We start from the raw sequence: 22,007 nt of genomic DNA on the forward strand, positions 1-22,007 counted from the left end.
GATCTTCCTTGCTGTCTGTTTTCATAGTCAACATTGAGTTCCTTCTTGGTTATACAGGTTTCACAAACTGGTACACGAGTCTGCGGGACATGTCAGGTTTTCGGATGATGCCCTTCTTGTAGTACTGGCGGATGGAGCGGCTCAGTTTGTCATAGTTCATGGCAGGACGGTTCTTCCTCATGCCCCAAAGCCGTGCCACGTGAGCTGAGTCTTCGATTTTAAAGATACCTTCAAGAAATTAAGAGAGAGGGGTAAATGGACTTCATACAGTAAATACGATGTATTTATTTATATACTGCAAAAAGGTATCGAGATTGGTTTAATGACTTCTAACTATTCATTTACTTCATGGACCGTGAGTACTAGACTATTTTAAAGCTGTTTCTGACATGCTTCTTGAAAGTATGTCAGACCTGTAATGATATCAATATTCTCTCAGTTCAGATGGCTAATTGAATCACCAACAAAAAAGTACAAAAAAAAAAACCCTCAATCCAATCAATTATTCTGAATTCAAGCCCTTTGAGTTCATGATAGATTATCCTTGCAGTAAATGTTTATTGTTCTCTTCACATGTTTAAATGTGGACACAGTTAATGCGTTAAGTTAATGTGGTGGTGAAGGTCTAACGTTAATCGCAAATAATCGATGATTGAAATAATCGTCAACTAATTTAATATATAATTTTTTTTATGACTCAGCCAGGGCAGGAATCACATCAAAATAACACATGAAACCTAAATGTAGTGTTTTAGATGAAAAACCTGCATGACAAACAAACACAACCCTAATAGACAATATGACACTTACTATTGCTACATTTGTAATTGGGGTCAACTCAATACCTAAATGTGCTGCACAGCTCTGCCTTATTCAGGTCATTTTTGACAAACTGTCAAAAGTTCTGAGAGCAAAACCTCCAGTTTTAATTGCAAAGTAAAACCTGCTCAGCTGGGGATTTACACACTTGCCTATTTATGAGGACTAGAAAATGTATATATATACTAAAACGTTATCATATTTTTAAATTAGTGCTTCAAAGACTCCTGTAGAGGCCTAAATGCACACGGTATTCTATGATGTTAAATAATATATTATATATATTTCATCTGTAAAAAAAAAAATATATATATATATATATACATATTTAATCAGTGTTTACACTGTCCAGAGTCTCTTTGCCAGGTCTTGATCTAGGTTCATGATCAGGAGTATCTGGAGTATCTGGAGGTTACGAGTTCATTCAATGAAATTGTAAGCAGTTTTCTTTTTCTGCCTGCTCTTTAGTCCACTATAGTCATTTATTTGTATGTAATGGTTAATGAATAGCAAAATAAATACTGAATAACACTCAGAAACTCTCTCTCCTCACCCTTTTCTTTGTTGAGCCAGCGGATGTAGTGGCTGTAGTTCGGCCTGAGGAGCAACTCTTGGAGGAACTGCCACAGATGGATTGGCTGGTTGATATGACCATACAGATTGTCTGCACAGGAGCTTTCTGCACAGGAGCTTTCTGCACAGGAGCTTTCTGCAGTGTCAAGCAAAACACGTTGGAATATTTACTTTAAAGGTGCACTGTGTAACCTGTCTAGTGGAGGGTCTGCCACTTCTATTGAGTTGTTACTGCTTTGACTGTGGAACATTTTGGGCAAAGCAATAACAGATGAGCAGTGGCAGTTTGGGACTCCCAGAAAAGTTACAAAGTGCATCATTAAATGCTTTACAATATATAAAAGACATATGATTACCTGGTGTATTGTCCACTGGTGTGCACAGCTCCTTCATGGCCACAGCTGTAAAGTCAAAGCATATTTTAAATATAATTCTTGACAAATGATTATTACAGTAATTAAATAATTTATTTTATACATTAGTTTATTACTGACCATGAACTGCAAGTACAGTCTTCAAATGATCACAAGACAGTTTTTGTAATGGAACTGTTCAGAAAGTGCCCCAAAAGATTGTATATAGGGGCCGTGACAGTTATTAATATATCTAAAGTTTATATATTTTCTGCCTATGAAATAAAATAAAATCAATATTATTTCATGTCATTGGGCAACACATTTAACTTTTATTTTCATTGCAGTGCTACCAGTGTGTGCAGTTGTTGGAGGCAAGACATATTAAATATCGTGCCCAAGAGTCCACTTATCTAGAGTCTTACTATTTTTCCACTTCATTTTTCATTTTCTACATGTAGGGTTGATTGTATGATTGTTGCTGAAAAATGATTTATACTTGTGTGTCTATGTGAGTATAAATGGATAAATATTTTCTACCTTACAGAGAGCTTTATGTTGCAGCACTTTTGAAAGTATAATATTCCCTGTAACTGTTCAAACATCAGTCGATTTGGCACACATTGTTACATAATACTGAACGTAAGAAAAAATGAAGACCACGCTCACATCTGCAAAGCCTTGCATCAAATTTGTTAAAAAATCAATGGTTATTAAAAAACTGTTAAACTATTTGAGATCAATTCTTCAACAAAATGGTACACACAATACATATTTAATCCCCAAAATATTGTTACACTGCTCATTCCATGAAGTCGATGCATGATTGTGATGGGCCCATTATCTCTGCTGGTGGTTTGAATTTCTTTTAGACTTTTCCCGTGTACCTGATTTCCAGATTTCCAAGTGTGCGTGGAGCATGTCTCCAAACTGAGCAGAGTGTTGTCTGAACTGAGCCTCGGACATGAAGCAGAGGTCTCGGCCGCTCAGGCCCCAGAACAGCGCCCTCAGCCTGGGCAGATGTTACATGTGTTCTGTCCACAGCAGCCACTTCTGCACCTGCAGCCAGCTCCAGCCCATGGGGTCTGACGGACAGGACAGTCATTACACGTCTTTTTGTGTTGTCAAAGGTTTTAGAAATACATCAAAGAGAAGGTAACAGTACTTATGTGGAATACTTAACTAGGTACGGTAAAGTGCGTATGGCAGGTTTTCTAATTTTGACTTTACTTGGTGTATTTATACCTGTCGTACATATAAATTACTACTGGTGGATATGCAACCGAGAGTCAGTTCACGCCACGGTGATACATTTTAAAATACAAACTGCAAAACAAGAGTCACATGCATTTCGTTGTTGAAAAACTACTGTGGCGACAGAAGTACAACCACTCTAACTTACTTCATTCTGCTGTGTATTATGCTTTATGCAACAGTTAGCCTCCTGCAGTCAAAATAATCACCCCCACAATGAGCTTTTGTCAGTCTTAATGTGGCAGTAGGCCCTCATAACCCCTGACAGCCTATGGCCTGTGACCTGGGCCTTTAAAAGGAGGCTTCTTCACCTGCGCTGGCCCTTCTCGCCTCTGACGTCACCCGCTACCGGGGAGCAGTGCAAGCGGCACGAGGACCGGAGCATTCGTTCTGATCGCCCCAAAAACACCCCAAAGTTTAGGCTTAAAGCCAGCGATCACACCAGCGTGCTAACCAGGTTGGTTTGCGCATCGTGCGCTCACCAAACCCTGCTCAAACCTTGCTGTATGACTCGTGCCGCACGCTCCCCAGGTTTAACGCCCCGGTAAGCTGCCTCTCTTCCATAGATTTATATTGTAATCAAACTCACTCTAATTTAGCACTGTTTGTAGTGCGTGACGTTACGTGCAGGCTTTGTGCGGCGGGATTCCTCCCAGCCACAGCGCGCATAGTGCAGATTCGAGCACCGGATTGGTAACCCTGCGGGTCTCTCCTCCAACCCCAAACCCAGAACTTCCCTCCAAGTGCCCTTGGTGGGTTCAGGCACGTTCGCACCGGCCCCATTCTACATTGACAGACTGTAACATATCAACGTTTGAAGTTTTTGAGTGTCGGCTCTGGCACCCAGCTGGACTGTGGGACTGTACCGGGTCCCAGGCCTGCTGCTAAGGACCAGCGCCACCTCCTGGTAGGGTAATTGGGCTAAGTGCCTTAAGGGACAATCTGGGCTGCTGTTTTATTTTACTTTTGTTATTTCGGTGAATTGTTTAAATGTGTCTACTGTTTTAGAGGTGTGAATGTGTGAATGAGAGTAGCAGTAGTTTTATTATTAAAAAAATACAAATGTTTTATTTATTCTGTCTTTAAATTTAATAAATTGAACTTGTTTTCCTATATCTGAGTCTCCTGGTCCACTCAATCAAAGAATTTGCGCTTGCCTTACTTGTGTATGTGTCCCTGGCACCAATCCAGGGTGGCGTTGTTGGAAACTAATACAGTCAATAATTATTCATTTAACCCATAAATTGGAATTCATGTGGAAGACATCCACCTAAACATCATATCCCTATTGTAGCCACGACATTTTGGCGTTCGTTGGCAGGATGCGATTGAGTTGGACCGAGACTTAGAATTGGGTGATTTAACTTTAGGTTGGGTTATTTAGTGCATCCATTTAGCTTTTGGTGGTTGCTGTTATTCCAGTGATTGGGGGTGCCTAATGTGTGTGTGGTTTAAAGATCATTTTGATATTTACTCGCATGTTATTTGTTTGCAGTGTTCAGTTATAAATTGTGAGTTTTGTTTTCATCTGTTTCTCCTGTGCCTTAAACTATTAACACTTAGAGCTATTCTTGTCCTGTGTTGATAACATATTGCCGTTAATGCTAATATTGTGCCTAAATTGTTCCTCCTGTCTTGGGTACATTGTGTTTAGGGTATTGTGAATAATACAGCAACAGCATTGTCCCCATTTTGGTTGTAAATTGCCCGTTGTAAAATATGGAAGAACAAATGCGCGAGTTACAGGAATTAGTTAAACAATTGAAAGCAGACAATGAAAGACTGCGCCAAGAGCACTCTGATGCTTCAGGTGCTAGTCCCGGACCGTCTGCTCGGGCTATGGAACCACCCATGGTGTGTGGCAATCCAGGTCCCGATAGACTAGTTTTCATCCCACGTGACCCTAAATGCCCTATCTTTCGAGGCCGAAGCGGTATCGGTTTGAGTGAGTGGTTAGAAGAAGCCCAAGCATGTATGAGAGGTCGGCATTTGTCCACAGGTGATCAGGCGTTTTTCTTATTTGACCATTTAGAAGGAGAGGCCCGCGAGGAGATAAAGTATCGCCCCGCTGAAGAACGGAGTGACCCAACCAAAATTACTGCCATTTTGCAGGACCTGTATGGATGTTCAGAATCGTATGTAGCATTGCAAGAGGCATTTTTCTCACGTAGACAGCATGAAGGCGAAGGGCTGTTAGAGTATTCGCTTGTTCTAATGTCCTTGATGGAGAGAGTTAAACAGCGTGCTCCAAGCAATATTGTAAATTCTGAAATCCTCTTGCGCGATCAATTCGTTGAACAGGTTCTCGATGGTGCTCTTAGGCGTGACCTTAAGCAATATGTGCGTCAGTCTCCTGGGGCAACACTAATTGACGTCAGGGGTGAGGCTATCCGGTGGGAGCGTGAGGGGCTGACTGTGGCCATGCGGGGCCGAAGTAATTCTGTTCCCTCAGCCTGTGGAATTCAATATGCGGTGCAGGGTGGCTACCAGCGGTCGGGCCAAAATCCGCCATCCGAGGTAGCAGAGGTGAAGGAACTCCTGAGACGTCAGCAGGCACAGTTAGATGCACTGACACAGAGTATTGCCCGCTTACAGACTTCTCAGCCTCGTCATCGTGGTCGTTCACCACGAACAGGTCCAATAATTTGCCTACACTGTCAACAGCCAGGCCACATTGCAAGGGAATGTGATGGGCCACCGGTCCAATCCCATCTACGGTCCTCTGCACGCGGTCACCCACAACCGCGCCAGCTGTCGGAAAACTAGTGCCCACCGTGTTCCAGAGTCACAAATCGGGTGGGGCATCTATTGGCTCGAATAATCCTTGGGTAGGGCTAGAAGATGCTGATAAGTTAATTTCCTCGTGTCCACATATCGACGTTGGGATGGGTGGCGCCACCGTACCATGTCTTGTTGACACAGGCTCGATGGTCTCAAATGTGACCGAAAGTTTCTTTCAGAAGAACTTCGAGCCTTGGGGTGAGGAGCGTCTTAAGGCCTGCCATTGGCTGGAACTTAAGGCCGCCAATGGTTTGGCCATCCCATATGTTGGCTATCTTGAGGTCGAAGTCAGCCTTTGTGGTAAATTAATGCACCATTGTGGCGTCTTGGTAGTTAGAGATCCACCTGGACAGACTTCAACTCAGGTCCCCGGTGTGCTCGGGATGAACAATATCCGGAAATGTTACCTCGAGCTCTTCGGCCACTTTGGAGAATCATCCAGCTCACTCCCTACCGTCCTTGTGGAAGCTATGCAGAAGTGTCATGTCGCCAGTGTGCAGTCGGCACCTAAGCTGGGCCGCGTTCGGGTCCGAGGAAAGCGGGCCTGTCGCGTTCCGGGTGGTGCAATAAAGTTGGTTACTGCCACTTGTTCACAGGAGCTCTCGGAGGGGACTGTATTGTTTAAGCCACCAGAGGCTGGGTTACCTGCAGGCCTTATGGCATCGCCAGCTCTGGTACGTGTGGAACGGGGCACAGCGTACATTCCAGTAGTGAACGTAGGCGTAGCAGATGTGTTTTTGTATCCCCGCACTGTTATCGGTACTCTGGACAGTGCTCGGGTTGTCAGCTTGCCGTCGGGTGTTGTCGAGGTGTCGTCCATTGCCGCTCAAGTAGCATGCCAAAGTATAAGCTCTCCGGTCCTCGACCAGATTGAGCTACTTGACCTGTCTCATTTACCTCCTGAAGAACAAGTTGGTGCCCGTTTACTCCTTCGGCAACATGCCTCGGTCTTCTCCGCCCACAATCAAGACCTTGGCTGCACAAACTTAATTTCCCATGAGATCCCTTTGTCCGACGATATCCCTATTCGACAGCGGCATCGACGTATTCCACCCTCAGAATATGAGGTTGTGAAGGATCATATTAACCAACTGCTGGAGGCACAAGTGATCCGAGAGAGCTCGAGTCCTTATGCCTCGCCGATCGTACTGGTTCGTAAAAAGGATGGCACCTTGAGACTCTGCGTAGATTACCGACAATTAAATTGTAAAACCAGGAAGGATGCGTTCCCGCTCCCACGTATTGAGGAGTCTCTTGACTCTCTCACCGGTGCGCGTTGGTTCTCCACTTTAGATCTGGCAAGCGGATATAATCAAGTGCCAGTTTCTGAAAAGGACCGGCCGAAAACGGCTTTTTGCACTCCATTTGGCTTGTTCGAATGGAATCGAATGCCCTTTGGCCTGTGCAACGCTCCGAGCACCTTTCAAAGGTTAATGCAGCGAATCTTTGGGAGTCAGCAGGGGCAGTCGCTGCTTCTCTATCTCGACGACATCATAGTCTTCTCATCCGATGTGGGGCAGCATTTGGGGAGGCTAGATGGCGTTCTGAGTAGGTTACATCAAGAAGGTCTTAAAGTGAAACTAAGTAAATGTAGTTTCTTTCGTCGGGAAGTAAGCTACCTGGGGCACATAATTTCAGATAAGGGAGTTGCCACTGACCCCGGGAAGATCCAGGCAGTGGCTGATTGGCCGGTTCCCACTACAGTGTCCGAGCTCCGCTCATTTATTGGATTTGCGAGTTACTATCGCCGGTTTGTAGAAGGGTTCGCCAACCTTACCGCGCCGTTGCATCGGAGAGTGGCAGAGTTGGTAGGTAAATTTAAGCGAAAGTCTTCCAGGTGTAGCCTGGAGGGATGGGACCAGGAGTGTCAGGCAAGCTTTGATGGCTTAAAGGAGCGACTCACCAGCGCCCCAGTGCTTGCATTCCCGGATTTTACCTTACGTTTATCCTCGAAGTAGATGCAAGTCACAGTGGCCTGGGCGCTGTGCTTTCGCAAGAGCATGGAGGCAAAGTGAGACCCTAGCTTATGCCAGTCGAGGGCTACGAGTGACAGAACAGAACATGTCAAACTACAGTTCAATGAAGCTTGAACTCTTGGCCCTAAAGTGGGCCATGACTGAAAAATTCAGGGAATATTTGTTGGGACATAGGTGCGTCGTATACACCGACAATAACCCGTTAAGGCACCTTTCAACGGCAAAACTCGGGGCTGTCGAGCAGCGTTGGGCGTCGCAGCTCGCATCCTTCGATTTTGAGTTGAGATATAGATCAGGTCGAAACAACCGTAACACCGACGCTTTGTCTCGCCAACAAGACTGTGACCCACTAAACATGGCCGCTCTTGTTCCGGATATCACGGTGCCACCTTCCTTACAATTGTTGTACCCACGGCCTGTGGAAGTAACGCAGGCTGTGGTGTCCGCACTGTCGGGTCGCTCGTCGGTTGACGTTCGAGCCCTTCAGAGTTTAGATCCTGTGATTCAGGAGGTAGCAGTCTTTTGGAGACAAAACCGAGAACCAGGCCCTGAGGAGAGAAAACGCTTATCACCTCCCGCCATGGTACTGCTTCGGCAGTGGGACAGGTTAGTGGAAAGGGAGGGTATACTTTATCGAAAGATCTTTCGCCCTGATGGTGGCGAGGCTGTGTTTCAGCTGTTGTTGCCAGTCACCATGATCGAGGAAGTACTGACCCAATTACACAATGATCACGGCCATCAAGGGGTGGAGAGGACCTTGGCACTCTTGCGAGCATGGTGCTACTGGCCGGGGATGTCGAAGGCAGTTAGCCAGTGGTGCCGGCAGTGCATCCGTTGTCAGACAGCTAAGGACTCTAGGCCCCCAGCTCGGGCACCGATGGGTCACCTTTTGGCCTCACGGCCCTATGAAATTATTGCCCTTGATTTCACTCTGTTGGAACCGTCCACGAGAGGTGTCGAAAATGTATTGGTCATTACAGACGTGTTCAGTAAATATACGCAGGCGTTTCCAACTCGTGACCAGCGGGCGTTGACTGTCGCGCAGATCTTGGTCTCAGAGTGTTTTTTAAAGTTCGGGGTGCCAGCAAGAATTCATTCTGACCAGGGGCGCAGCTTTGAGAATTTGGTCATGCAACAGCTTTGCGGTCTATACAATATTGCTAAATCACGGACAACCCCTTACCATCCGTCCGGGAATGGGCAGTGTGAGCGATTTAATCGCACGTTGCACAATTTGCACCCTGCCCACTTCGATTGGTGTTCTTGCCTGCCTCAAGTCCTTTATGCGTATAACACCACACCGCACCAGTCTACTGGGGAATCCCCATTTTTCCTGATGTTCGGCCAGGAGCCTAGGCTCCCAGTCGACTTCCTGCTGGGTCAGGTGGTCGATCCTGTGGCGGGGCATCATCATGAGTGGATCTTGGAACATCAAACCCGCCTACAGCTTGCTTTTGAAGGGACGAAGGAACGCTTGAGAACTGCAGCAGGACGTAGGAAGGCTCACCATGACCGGGACATTCGTGATGAACTGTTGAAGGATGGAGATACAGTTCTACTGCGTAATACAGGCGTCCGTGGCCGCTGTAAAACGCAGGACTTGTGGTCTTCCATTCCTTATGTTGTTGCGAGAGCTCATGAAGGGGGAGCGGTGTACACCATTGCACCTACCCATGACCAGACAAAAGTCAAAACTGTCCACCGGTCTTTGCGGAAGGCCCTGGTTGGTACCGACCTAACTGGGGTGACCCAGGAGGACGACCAACCAGGAGCTACTCGCCAACTATCTGAAGAGCCGTTTAGCGATGTAGACTTGTGGATTGTCTCTGAACACCAATTGCCTTCGCTTCTAAACCAAACCGCGGGTAGTCAACCTCCTTTGACTCCGGTCTCTACTGAGCCGGAGATACCTACAGTGGACACACCCACGTGGGAACCAGAGCCTTCATCACCGGTCAACTCTGGCGCGCGTCGGTCCAAGCGCCCCACCGCTGGTTGCCACCCGAATCCGCATAACTTGCCACGGTCCACATTGGACATGTAAAACGTAGTCTCCTGTTGCTTGGTAGACAGGTTGGAAAGTTCATCGTTGGGGCGACGATGCAAGGAGGAGGGGTAGAATGTGGCAGTAGGCCCTCATAAACCCTGACAGCCTATGGCCTGTGACCTGGGCCTTTAAAAGGAGGCTTCTTCACCTGCGCTGGCCCTTCTCGCCTCTGACGTCACCCGCTACCGGGGAGCAATGCAAGCGGCATGAGGACCGGAGCATTCGTTCTGATTGCCCCAAAAACACCCCAAAGTTTAGGCTTAAAGCCAGCGATCACACCAGCGTGCTAACCAGGTTGGTTTGCGCATCGTGCGCTCACCAAACCCTGCTCAAACCTTGCTGTATGACTCGTGCCGCACGCTCCCCAGGTTTAACGCCCCGGTAAGCTGCCTCTCTTCCATAGATTTATATTGTAATCAAACTCGCTCTAATTTAGCACTGTTTGTAGTGCGTGACGTTACGTGCAGGCTTTGTGCGGCGGGATTCCTCTCAGCCACAGCGCGCATAGTGCAGATTCGAGCACCGGATTGGTAACCCTGCGGGTCTCTCCTCCAACCCCAAACCCAGAACTTCCCTCCAAGTGCCCTTGGTGGGTTCAGGCACGTTCGCACCGGCCCCATTCTACATTGACAGACTGTAACATATCAACGTTTGAAGTTTTTGAGTGTCGGCTCTGGCACCCAGCTGGACTGTGGGACTGTACCGGGTCCCAGGCCTGCTGCTAAGGACCAGCGCCACCTCCTGGTAGGGTAATTGGGCTAAGTGCCTTAAGGGACAATCTGGGCTGCTGTTTTATTTTACTTTTGTTATTTCGGTGAATTGTTTAAATGTGTCTACTGTTTTAGAGGTGTGAATGAGAGTAGTAGTAGTTTTATTATTAAAAAAATTCAAATGTTTTATTTATTCTGTCTTTAAATTTAATAAATTGAACTTGTTTTCCTATATCTGAGTCTCCTGGTCCACTCAATCAAAGAATTTGCGCTTGCCTTACTTGTGTATGTGTCCCTGGCACCAATCCAGGGTGGCGTTGTTGGAAACTAATAGTCAATTATTTTACAGTTTAATTAATTAATACAGTTTAATTATTCATTTAACCCATAAATTGGAATTCATGTGGAAGACATCCACCTAAACATCATATCCCTATTGTAGCCACGACATTAACAATGACTTCTTCATAAGCGCTTGGTGAGCAGCTCTGTTTGCAGATGACACACTTGTGAAGGTCATCTTTGTCTCCTGCTGGATTTGCATTATGTACCTTGGGAGATGCTGAGCAGTTTGCACGCTGTGTCCACATCTTTGAGGACCTCTCCCACCACCAGACTTTGCATCTGCTCCAGACACCGCTCCTCTGTCCCAATGCTCTCTGAAACGCAGCAGTGTGATTGGTCTGGGGAGCTCGATTCAGTCTTGTAAATCTGCATGTAGTGGTGGTTCTGGCCCTCAGGTGAACAGCTCCCCGACGCATTGGTCTGTCTGTGGTCGCTCATGGAATAGTGCAAGCTTGTGGTGAAAGCTTGAGTGGCTCTTGGGACTTCCCATGCTGAAGATAAAATCAGAAAATTCTTAATTTCTTCTGAATGTATATACAACTTATTATTTTATAATAACTGCACCTTAATTACCCTTAAAAAATATGGTTAGGGTATTAATCAAGTAGTTCAGGTCACCCTTGTAAAAGAGGTCTCAAGCTCTTCGGGTTCTTACCTGGTTAAATAAAGGTTAACTAATAAATAGTTACTAAGCAGGAATCATTCCTAATAAACTATTTGTTCTTTACAAATGAAGTGTTGGTTCCCGCTTTATTAAAGCTGGGGAACCTACTATTTTTGTATTTTTGCTGTTGTAAACCTTTTGTATCCTTTGCATACCTGTAATACTAAAGTGTTTTATTTCTTGTCTATATGGAAATAAGAGCTGAAAGCAGCGCTCTGATTGGCTGTGTTTAGGTGGTCCACCTCAGTTTCATTTGATTGAAAGAAGCAGTTTTAGAGCACGCCCCTGAAAATGTGAATATTAACGATCATTTGAATACATACTCTTGAGCAAAAATTAGATACCCTAGCATTAATTAGCCCATGAAAAGCATGAGCAAAGACTTAATTTATAATGAACAAATTAAGAATGATCAAGGATTAGTAACTACAAAATTAAGGTGTTAGGTTTATTCATTAAGTTGTTACTAAGCCTTAATAACTCTTAATAAACTATGTTTTAATTGCAAATTAAATCTCTGTATATGCTTTATTAATGCTGTTTAAAGCGTAGTTATTAGAAAGTGTTAGCATTCATATTTAATCACAACCGCACCTAGCTTCTCAGAAAAATGATTGAATAAATAATCCGACAATTACAACAATACAAACAATGGAAATGCTAAAACATGTGGTTCTCTTTCAACAATGTCACACACCAATGCCAGAGGTTATTATTCCTGTAATGTTTATATGGTGTACACTAATGTAAATATGGGGAACGTGATTATATATATTCGAGTGACATGCTCCATTTTTCCTCTGAGGTTGTGGTGTCATTTCAAACACGACTAAATGCATAAGTTGTCCCACAGCATTGCCTTTTGAAAAGAAAGTGTTTTTGAGAGAGTGAGGCGTTGATGATGTCTCATTGGCTTAACAGAAGCAATCCTTCAGTAAACATGACATGGGTCTGTGCTGTTGACTCTGGCCCGTTTCACTTAATGAATCAGTCATCACGGTTTAGTCAAACTAAAGCCTTTGTTCAAGCCACTGACATCAATGAGCTACATTTAAAACACAATGTATGAAGTCAGTGTTATGATTTAATATACACTTATGGCCACTCTTCCCCCTAAATCTATTTTTTGAGGGATAAAACCATTTAAAGTGACGATAATATTTGATTCTTGTATGTATTGTTTGTTTGATTACAAAGTAGTGTACAAAAACTGTTCAAAAACTCAGATTCTCATTGGAGTTAAGTATTCATAAAACAAAATCCAGCCTCGGCTCTTGAATCTGCCCACACGACAACCAGTGCTATCTTTTGTTTTATGGTAACAGAAAAACTGTGATTATTTATTTGAATAACTACACTTTGTGCACTGAATTAATACTGCATTATACGGTATATAACAGCACTAATTGACTTTATTTATTTTCTTTCTTTATCAGGGACAATGCACATGAAAACAGAAAGATGCTTGTGCCAGGTTAAGTTGTTCATTTCCACCTTCAGTCCCTGAACAGTCCAAAAGGCCAAAATACTCTGCAAGACAATCAGGATAATGTTTATTAAAGCCACATTTGTCAGCTGGACATAAACTGATTCAGTCCAGTACATCGTGTTGGCCAGACACATTAGAATAGCATATTTTTACTGGTTAGCTTGTTGGTCTTCTAACCAAATGAATAAATGTCTAACTGCAACATTTCATAGGTCAGTATTGGTCGAATTGAGATATTGAACTATTTTGATGAATATCTGAGACACAGGCACTCAATTTATATTTAAACTTTCTTTTCCATTGGGAGACAAACACATTAGGAGTCAGAATTGAGGCAATGGATAATTTTGCAGAATTCTGTACAAAAATAAAAGGGCATCTTTTGCAATTATCACTGAACTGGTCCAGAGTTTTGGATCCGGGCCAATGTTCTGGAGCTGTGCTAAAGTGAAGTGCATGGGTTTGAAAAGTGTGTCAACACAATTTATAAAAGGTGCATGTTGACATAACTTTAGATTTAATTTAAGAGCCTGTGTAGCTGATGATAAAACTCTGTTCATTGCAAAAGTGTTCTTTCCCCGGCTCTGAACTTATTATCGTATTAATAAGGAAAGGTACTGTTTTGGCCCATTCTTCAATTATACAAATAGGAAGGAAGATGTTGAAACTCAATGTGCTTCATCCCATCATCAGCAACAATTGGCTCAGTCTTACCTGCTTCTGGAAGTAGCTGTTCTTCAGTCTTGATGAAGTTTGAGTAGAAGGTCAGAGCAGGAGCATTTCCTCTGGGTTCCTCACACACCTGTGGTCTAAACTTACTTTAGTTGAAGTTTAAATACGAGTGGAGACAGAAAGGTGTTCTGTATGCTGCTTAATACTGACTGGAGGTGCTGTTAATAGCTCTTAAGTCAACAGTAAAGCGCTCAGATGGGTTGGAAGTCAAATTAGGTATTTTAAGCAACTTAAAGTCCATATAACAGATACTCATGTTTTTCAAATGATGATGTTGTTAGGTGAGATAGTTCCTTAGCAAATAATTATCATAGATTTAATCAGTCAAGTTGCAGTTTGTGAAGAAAATGCTACAAATGAAATATACAAAATTACAGGAAGTAGTGCTGAGTTCCACAAAAGAATACCTCTGCCTCTGTGATGTCATCAAAATGCACCTTTCCATCACAAATGTAGAGAAAGTTTGCACGAAACCTACACCTTTTTATGACAGTAATAACAATACTTTATCAGGTGTAATTGTTATCCCTAATTGTATACAGGTAATTAAAAAATATTTGGCCATTGTTTACAATATAGTTGCAAAATTGTGGAAATACACTTTTTTTTAAAAACAATTTTTAAACATATTTTGCTTGTGTTTGTTTTGTACTCTGAACAGCACTTTGGAGACTTTGTGTTGGTAAAATGTGCTATACAAATAAAGTTGGATTGGAGTGGAACTATGTCACATTTGCTGGCCATGTCCAGCCAGGAAGTACACCAAAATGGTCAAATTGGAGAAAAACAGGCACAATATTTTGCTTTAGTCTAATCGGTATTGACTCGAGAATTTTGTTAATCAAAAATGCTTTAAATGACAAATTATTTTGTAACGTAAAACAATTGACAAACAGTGAGATTGGTTTACATACAGGATTGTTTTTCTTCTTTAAATTGTTTTGGGAACTTCCACAACAGTTAAGATAAGATAAAACATGATTGTTTGTAAAACAGATATATGATTTACATATTACTTTACAGCAGAGCTCCTGTTATGGATTCCTTGGTGGGGCTGTGTGTGGAGTTTGCTTGTTCTCCCCGTGTATGCGTAGCTTTCCACTAAAAAACATGTACAACAGGCTCCTCCCCTCTGGGGCCAGGACTGCCCTGAAAAAGAGATGGTATATGTGGGACTTTTCTGGTTAAATTAAAAAAATATTAAAATCTGCAGCTAGTCCCATAAAATCAGACATCATTCTGTATCTAACATTCATCACACATACAAATGAATAAAGTCAGTATGGGAGAGTGTTGGTGAGTGTCCTTTGGTTCAAGAGTGTGATGGCACATAGCAGAGGGACTGTTCCTTCTGCGGCAGAGCACAGTCAAAAAAGCTTCCCAAAGACAAGAGTTTAACTTATCAGCACGAAACATGATGTGTCTGTGGCGAGCTTGTCGGACAACCTCGTCTATAACTCCACAACAAATAAATGGGTTCACTAGAAGAAGCCCCACTTGTTCAGGGGCCACTGTTAGTTACAAGAACAGTGTTTGTCAAACTGTGGTACAGGTACCACTGCATGGTCATGTGTGGGATATTTCTGATCAGGGTGAATAGTTTTTGTTAATGTTTATCTTCAAGCCCTCCTCTAAAGTCAGCGCCTATTTAATGTGAGATGATTAAGTTCACACAAAAACGTTTTTGGGTTGCCTGTCACAATCGTTCTTATTGTGTGTCCTTTGGCAAGGCACTTCACTCTCAGTGCCTGGGTGAAGGTGTTTCACGGGCCTCTAGCTGAGGCCAATGTTGAGTTACTGAATGAACGTACGATCTTGAAGTGTAGAGGCTGTTAATCTACGAAACTGCACTGAAAATATGAGGAATAAAATAGCGTATCATTACAAAGGTGTAGTTCAATCATATGAAAAAATAAGTAGTTATTTTGTTTTGAGGGATAATTTAATCATACAAACATTCATCAAACATACAGGAAAAGCTTTCATATGTATCCACTCTTCTGCACTTGAATGAAGTGAACAAACCAATTTATTCTGCTTTAAGATGATTGTTATCAACATGGACTGGAAACATTGTCGTTTGGTTATTGTTGGGTTTGCATCATGTCAAAAGATTAAAAATGATTTGTTGTCAATCTGAATAATGGTTTTCCGTTGTGACAGCTGCCGCTGCTTAGGCAATATTCTGGAGCACAATCGTGCATACATTTCTTTAATCTGTGCAGTTTACATGGACAACTTTGTACAAATCATTTTAAATATACCCAAGACAAATTAAAAAGGCCATATAGATAAACAATGTAATCGCCTACATTCCTCATACATTCAAATTAAAATGATAACTTACAATTCAAAAGGCCATTTCAGGATGAGTACAGTTTAAAAACGCTTGGCCTAAATGTTGCAACTAACATAATGGTAGACTATACATTTTTCTATAGTTGATATTTGTAATGTCTTTAATACTGACAGATGAAGTATTAGACAAAGGGATGTGGTCAATTATTCTTCCTAAATTGTACAGAATATAAAACATTGACTATATTGAATATGCTAAGTACCATGGATTGAAAAAGAAAATATAGAATTACTTAGTTTGTCTTAATGGATCTAGTGGAGAAAAATTGTGATATGCAAATCCATACTTTTGATCTAATATCAACTTAAGACAAACTGACAAATGCACGTAATGTTACTTATTATGCAATAGCAGTGATAAAACCATAGAAGATTCCATTATATTGACAAATTTAAAAGATTAAGGATGATTACCATCATACCATTATAGAATATTCAAAATACCAAAAATTGTAAAAGAAAATCATTTTAATAAATATGCCAAATGTGAAAGCAGACTTAATCAATTGGCAAAAGAAATGGCTTTCCTCCTAAACTTTTAAAGATACACGCATACTGAATACACACATTTTACAATTACACGTTTCCACCGTCATTCAACTCACAAAACTAAAAAAATCCAGAGAAAAAGTAATCACTCAGAGCACTCGTTTTTGAGCATAGCATTCACTCGCGCAAACTGTGGGTGTGGGACTGGGTGAGCTGCACGCTGTCAGGTCAGTCCTGGTGAACCTCGAGTGGAGACTGACGTTTGCATAAATTTAGAGTTCTGAATTTCTCCTCCAGCTCCTCCTTTAATGTCACTTCGTCCCATGGTTTAGGATTGGCCGGAGGAAAAGGGCTCCTTTAAACCCTGTGGGCATAATAAATGCAGTGTTTTAATCTATTGAAATATATATATGCAACATGAATAAGCAACACAGGGCGAGAACTTCTAAAGATAAAGATTTAGGAGGATAAAGCGTGCCACTTTTAGGTCAGACTGGCTACACTTAAAAATAAACTTTCTGAACCTGAAAATGTACTTTTTCCTGGTACCTATTTCTATAATAATCATTTTCTAGACTCACAGTGGTGTGCCCTTCTATTTTACTCTTCTCCATTTAGCCTTTATTTATCCAGGTAGGTCAATTGAGAACAAGCAGAAGCACAAAGAGAACATGCAGATAAAACCTTTAGACTATTCATTTACAATATAAGAGTATGAAAGAGCCATGAGAAAGTGCATGACTTAAGGAATAATACAGATTTTTTGGCACGCAATCCGAGTCTCATTTCCTCGTGGCGTGGACAGCAAAGTAGTTCTCCCACATGTCTATCATTCCCTGCGTGCCACTGCACACCTGCAGCCTCGTTCCCAGGATAGCAGCACGTTTCCCTGGCTGCACATGTGCGGTTGATCTGCGTGATCTGTGTTTAACGAGTTCCTTCAGTGTTCAGTATAAAAATGACGACAGAGAAAGACTGATTTCGAGCTCAAAAGAGACGGAAATCTGCGGAGATGGGAGATGCGATCCGTCGCACTAATAAACAAACGCACGTGTAGCAGCGGGGCTGTTGTGTGCTTCCACACGAGGTTTGATGGGAGGCGGCCTCTTGGAAACAACAGGGCGGTGAGTGTGCGCTTGAGTTCTTAACTCGGCGAAAAATCCTCTATTGTTCTTTTAAGGATGACTTGAAGACCAAAGGGATCAAAGTACAGAGCTTCAAAGTTCATTTGCATTCACTGGAAGCAGAAAACTGGAAGGGGGAGCGACCGAGAAAAGTGCGGCTTCTTAGAAAAAACATGGAAATAAAGTCACTAGAATGCAAGTTGCAAGGGTCCGCCAGGCATCGGGCAGTAGCATTTTGTCATGACTGTACATGCACATTTAAAGTATCCAGCCTTACTTTTAGGATAAGTTGAGCCCACTTTAGCTGCTATATGGTCCTGGTCTGGTCTTGTTCTGATCTAGATATTAACTGCGGATTTAGTTTCAGTTCAAAAGACTAGAAATAGTAAATTACTGCAAATTTCAGATTCTATGGCCAAATTATTTTTATCTTAATTATATCGAGTCTGTCGTCCTGGAGTGGTCCATGGTAGAAAATCTGATTCTGATTGAAACTGCTGGCTTGTGATCTTAAAAGGGACATATTTAATGGCACAGAACGGCTCGCCTATTGTAATTCCAACAAAACCAGTTCTCTGTGGTCAGACTGCTGTTGAAACAAAGCTCAGATAAAGGTCTCGCATGAATAACAGAGCTCCAGACAGAGCAGTGCCTTGTTTAGTTTCACACCCCATAGGAATGTTGATGAACTCACTTGACAGGCATCAATAAAATTAAGAAAATCTTATTTCAAACCTTTCTTACCTGGTTTGAAGAGACTAACGATAGATTGCTTTGCAGATTATTTGCTACTAACTCCACAGAGGGGTGTGAAAGTCCATTCTGATCTTGCTGTGGTTGTGTGAGCTCTCTGTTGTCGAGGGGACTGCTGTTGTTGCCATTCACACATTTGCCCTTCTGCGGCGACGCGAAAGGGTTGTAATCTTCCAGGTTTCGATGAGGCTGAGTGTTGAACTCTGCCTGGAAAGATGAGAGCTGCTGCGTGACTCCGAGAAGACCTCCAACTTCCACACTCAATATCACCCAAATGACGTCTGTAAAGAAAAAGTATGATCAGGAAAGGGTTTGTACCAGTTTAGAGAAAAGTGAATCTGTAATACCACTATAAATACCTAAAACACCACTATAAGTATGGTGATAATATGCTTTGGCCCCCGCTTTGAAACCATCGTCAAAATGTTTCTCTCACGCAAATAGCCTAACCCAGACAGGTGAAGCGTTCATTCAGAGTCAACACTTCACAGCCAATTAACATTTACATCACAGAGAAAGTTAATTTGAATATCATTCATAGATAAACCAGACTGAATGACACAATCCCATGGAAAGAAACAACACTTCTTATGTCTGTGCCAAGCTGCGTGTCAAGACACAATTAGTGTTTTAAAATCTTTACAGATTATAATAGTGTGTATTTACTGTCACAGAGTATGATTAAACAATTTTGTCGTAATCTACATAAGATAAATGTGTTCAAATATCATTCCACTTGCGCCGTTGCTTATGCACTTCCTCATTTTTCCACGCTCCTCTCGCTTTCCCCTCTTCCTCTTCGCACACTGTCAGCTCCATTGTTCAGATGGATTACGGTCTTATTCTGGAACTGAACCTGGTCCGGAGCAGGTTATGAGTTTAGGGCCCGTTACCATAGAGATCTTCCCTGATAGAAAGTGATCACGCTTCGTAGTACTGCTGAACCAGGGTGAACCCTTTAATAAAGCTTTATAGTAGAGGACTCAAGTTTTTGAGATATTGATAGATATGTAATTTGACTACCATTGATCTGGACTCTCTAGATTTACATTTCAATGAAGAGTAAAGTGTACAATCATTGGATGTGTTGTGCTCTGGGGAATATTAAGGATGCTCCAATGGAAAAACCAATATAGAGTCAAAACTGTGATTGACAATCACTCAAATGGAACAATCAGAGACCAAAGATCAGGGGTGAGAAAACAGCTGTTCAAAGTAGTTTTTAAGTTAAACAATGATTTGTGACAAGTGACATACTGACTCACAATAAGGTAAAGCAAGGTAAACCTACAGTGCCACTTGAGATGCATGACATAAAGCTCCAGTCACAATCGCTCCAAACGATGATGAGTAGATGCTGCTTTATTTCATTATTTCAACCGGCATTGTTGGCCCACATTAGATGATTCTTAAAAGTGTGACCAGTGATAATCTATTGTTGGTGTGGGCTGATCAAAATAAATAGTTTTCTGTGATCAGACTCAAAAGTCTTGTGCAAATGAACGTTCCTTTTTATAGGATAAAAACTTGCTGCACATGAAGAAAGTGAGATGAGTGATGGAGCGGACCAACATAACAGTAACATTATATATATAATATATATTAATCAAGGTCTAATCAACATTTCTGAACTTTTTAAAGCCAAATATATTTTCTTTTCTCACCTCCAAAGTAAAGTCCTGTAGCGGTGCACATTCTCCACTGGCCCTGGTACATGCCTGGAGATGACGGGCTCTGCATCTGGACACTGACGTCCACGATCTCTTGAGGATTTAGAGAGCGCACCATCATCATGTTTACATGACCAAACTGATCTCCTCCCACATACTTCAGGGATACTCCAGGAGGCCACGACTCAGGGCCTGAGGAAACAGGGACAATGCAGTAAATAGAATAATGAGACCAATCAAAAGAGAGCGGTATCTGAGTGTTTACCTACCTGTGTTTTGTATCCTCCAGGTTTTAATAAAGGGCGTGTCAGGAGGAATGGATTCACCCTCCCCAATGGTCACGTCTTTCACTAACGACATACATGGTGCACTGATATTAGGACTTTCAAAGTCGTAGTATGCTCCTATAGCAGCCTGTAGATTCCTGTTGAAGAGAAAGGGTAAGTTGAAATGATGTGGAGCACATCCAGGGCAGATTCACGTGACCCAGTGGCCATTTACAGTAGAAAGCAGAGATTTATTTTTAGAAGAGGGCTGCAGAATGTGTCACGTGACATTAATACACACAGCACTGCTTCTAAACTCATACACGGGCACCATATTCTACTTGAATATTTAAGCATTAAACTCATACCACATTTAAATCCTACCACTAATAAAGAGAACATTATTTGATTTTGAAATTATTTTTCATTCTTGGCCAGTAAAAGCTCACACTAGCCTATTTTGAGTTAATACACAAGAAAAGTAGAAGAGACACAAATCGTAATTGAGTGTAACAGATTGAGTCATTCGCCATACTCGCCTCGGTTATGTAATTACAGTTCAAGCATAATACGAACTCAATACTACATTTTAAAGCAATAGAAGCTTCAAACATATATATTATTTCAACCATTGTGTTGGATAAATGTATTATTTTATAGCTTGTATTATAAATAAAATAACTAAGAATGATACTTGAGAACGATGATACTGCTTTGTGATCTGGGGATAAAATGAAAGTCACGGGCCTCATGATATTTCAACAGAATAAACTAAATACTACATACCTGTCTTTAATACAATAAAACACCGTGTATGTAACATTAAACTCAGTGAATTGTGCGACATGGCTCAAATGATGCAAGTGTTGTTCGTAAAGGCTGAGTCTGACTCAGCTCCGAGTTTAACGTCATTAGCCATCATTAAACCTGGAGACTTTGACAAAGATCACGATATAGACACGTGTCAAGGAATCAAGAAACAATCCCCTTTGCCCAACAAAGCATTTGAGTAGAAGCAGCCGCAGGAAAAGCTCTAAACTCGCACACTTCAGCCACAGGCCGCACAGACCCCGGACTCACCAGTTCGTCATGTCCAGGAAGAAGGCGCATCCGGCAGGGTTGAGCTGAAACCCGAGCAGCCTCTGAAACTCTGAGATCAGTATGTCTTTGTCTGTGGTGCCCATGCAGCTGAACTTCTGCAACAGTTCTTGGTCCAGGTCCAGGTCCATGCCCTCCATTGCGGATTTTGCCCGACAAAGCTCGGGGCTTCGCACCTAATTTAGTCCGAGGCCTCAGCTTGTCATAACAACTCAACTACAAAGCCCAGTGCGCATGTGCGAGGCCCAGTGCACAGGTCACATGACCAAACTCACAACGCAATCCGACGCTATCTGCGTAACTGTGCGTAATCTGGGACTAAAATAAACACAGGGTTTTCCAAATGATTTTCATGAAAGATAAATTATTTTGTGTACGGGACAACAAATTATGACAACAATTAAAAGATGGCTTAAAACGTAAAGTTAAAGCGCAAAAACAGAAAGAAGGTCGAGCATTTTACCGCGTTTTGTCTAAATATATATAATAAATATATATCATATATA

General features: G+C 42.3%; 1 protein-coding gene and 1 pseudogene across 1 annotated transcript; both read right to left on the bottom strand.

The window, feature by feature from the left end:
• On the bottom strand, positions 1-11,301 carry LOC140362878 (SAM pointed domain-containing Ets transcription factor-like; annotated as a pseudogene).
• Positions 11,302-15,663: 4,362 nt separating this feature from the next.
• On the bottom strand, positions 15,664-21,765 carry LOC140362879 (protein ILRUN-like). Its single transcript, XM_072449146.1, has 5 exons — positions 21,484-21,765; positions 20,407-20,561; positions 20,132-20,329; positions 18,459-18,748; positions 15,664-16,954 (listed from the first exon to the last, which is right to left on the bottom strand). The coding sequence occupies exons 1-5, from the start codon at positions 21,639-21,641 to the stop codon at positions 16,919-16,921; spliced, it is 837 nt and encodes a 278-aa protein (XP_072305247.1). The 5' UTR covers positions 21,642-21,765; the 3' UTR covers positions 15,664-16,918.
• Between the last annotated feature and the right edge of the window lie 242 nt (positions 21,766-22,007).

This window comes from Eucyclogobius newberryi, unplaced genomic scaffold (assembly GCF_026437365.1).
Source record: "Eucyclogobius newberryi isolate DKJ021-1_F unplaced genomic scaffold, fEucNew1.0.hap1 SCAF_17, whole genome shotgun sequence".
Lineage (NCBI taxonomy): Eukaryota > Metazoa > Chordata > Actinopteri > Gobiiformes > Gobiidae > Eucyclogobius > Eucyclogobius newberryi.

Coding starts and splice junctions, on each gene's coding strand:
- LOC140362879 (XM_072449146.1), bottom strand. CDS start 21,641: ATGGAGGGCATGGACCTGGACCTGGACCAAGAACTGTTGCAGAAGTTC. Junction 20,562..21,483: donor TTCCTGGACATGACGAACTG/GTGAGTCCGGGG, acceptor TCTCTTCAACAG/GAATCTACAGGCTGCTATAG. Junction 16,955..18,458: donor CGTTAGTCTCTTCAAACCAG/GTAAGAAAGGTT, acceptor TTATGCCCACAG/GGTTTAAAGGAGCCCTTTTC.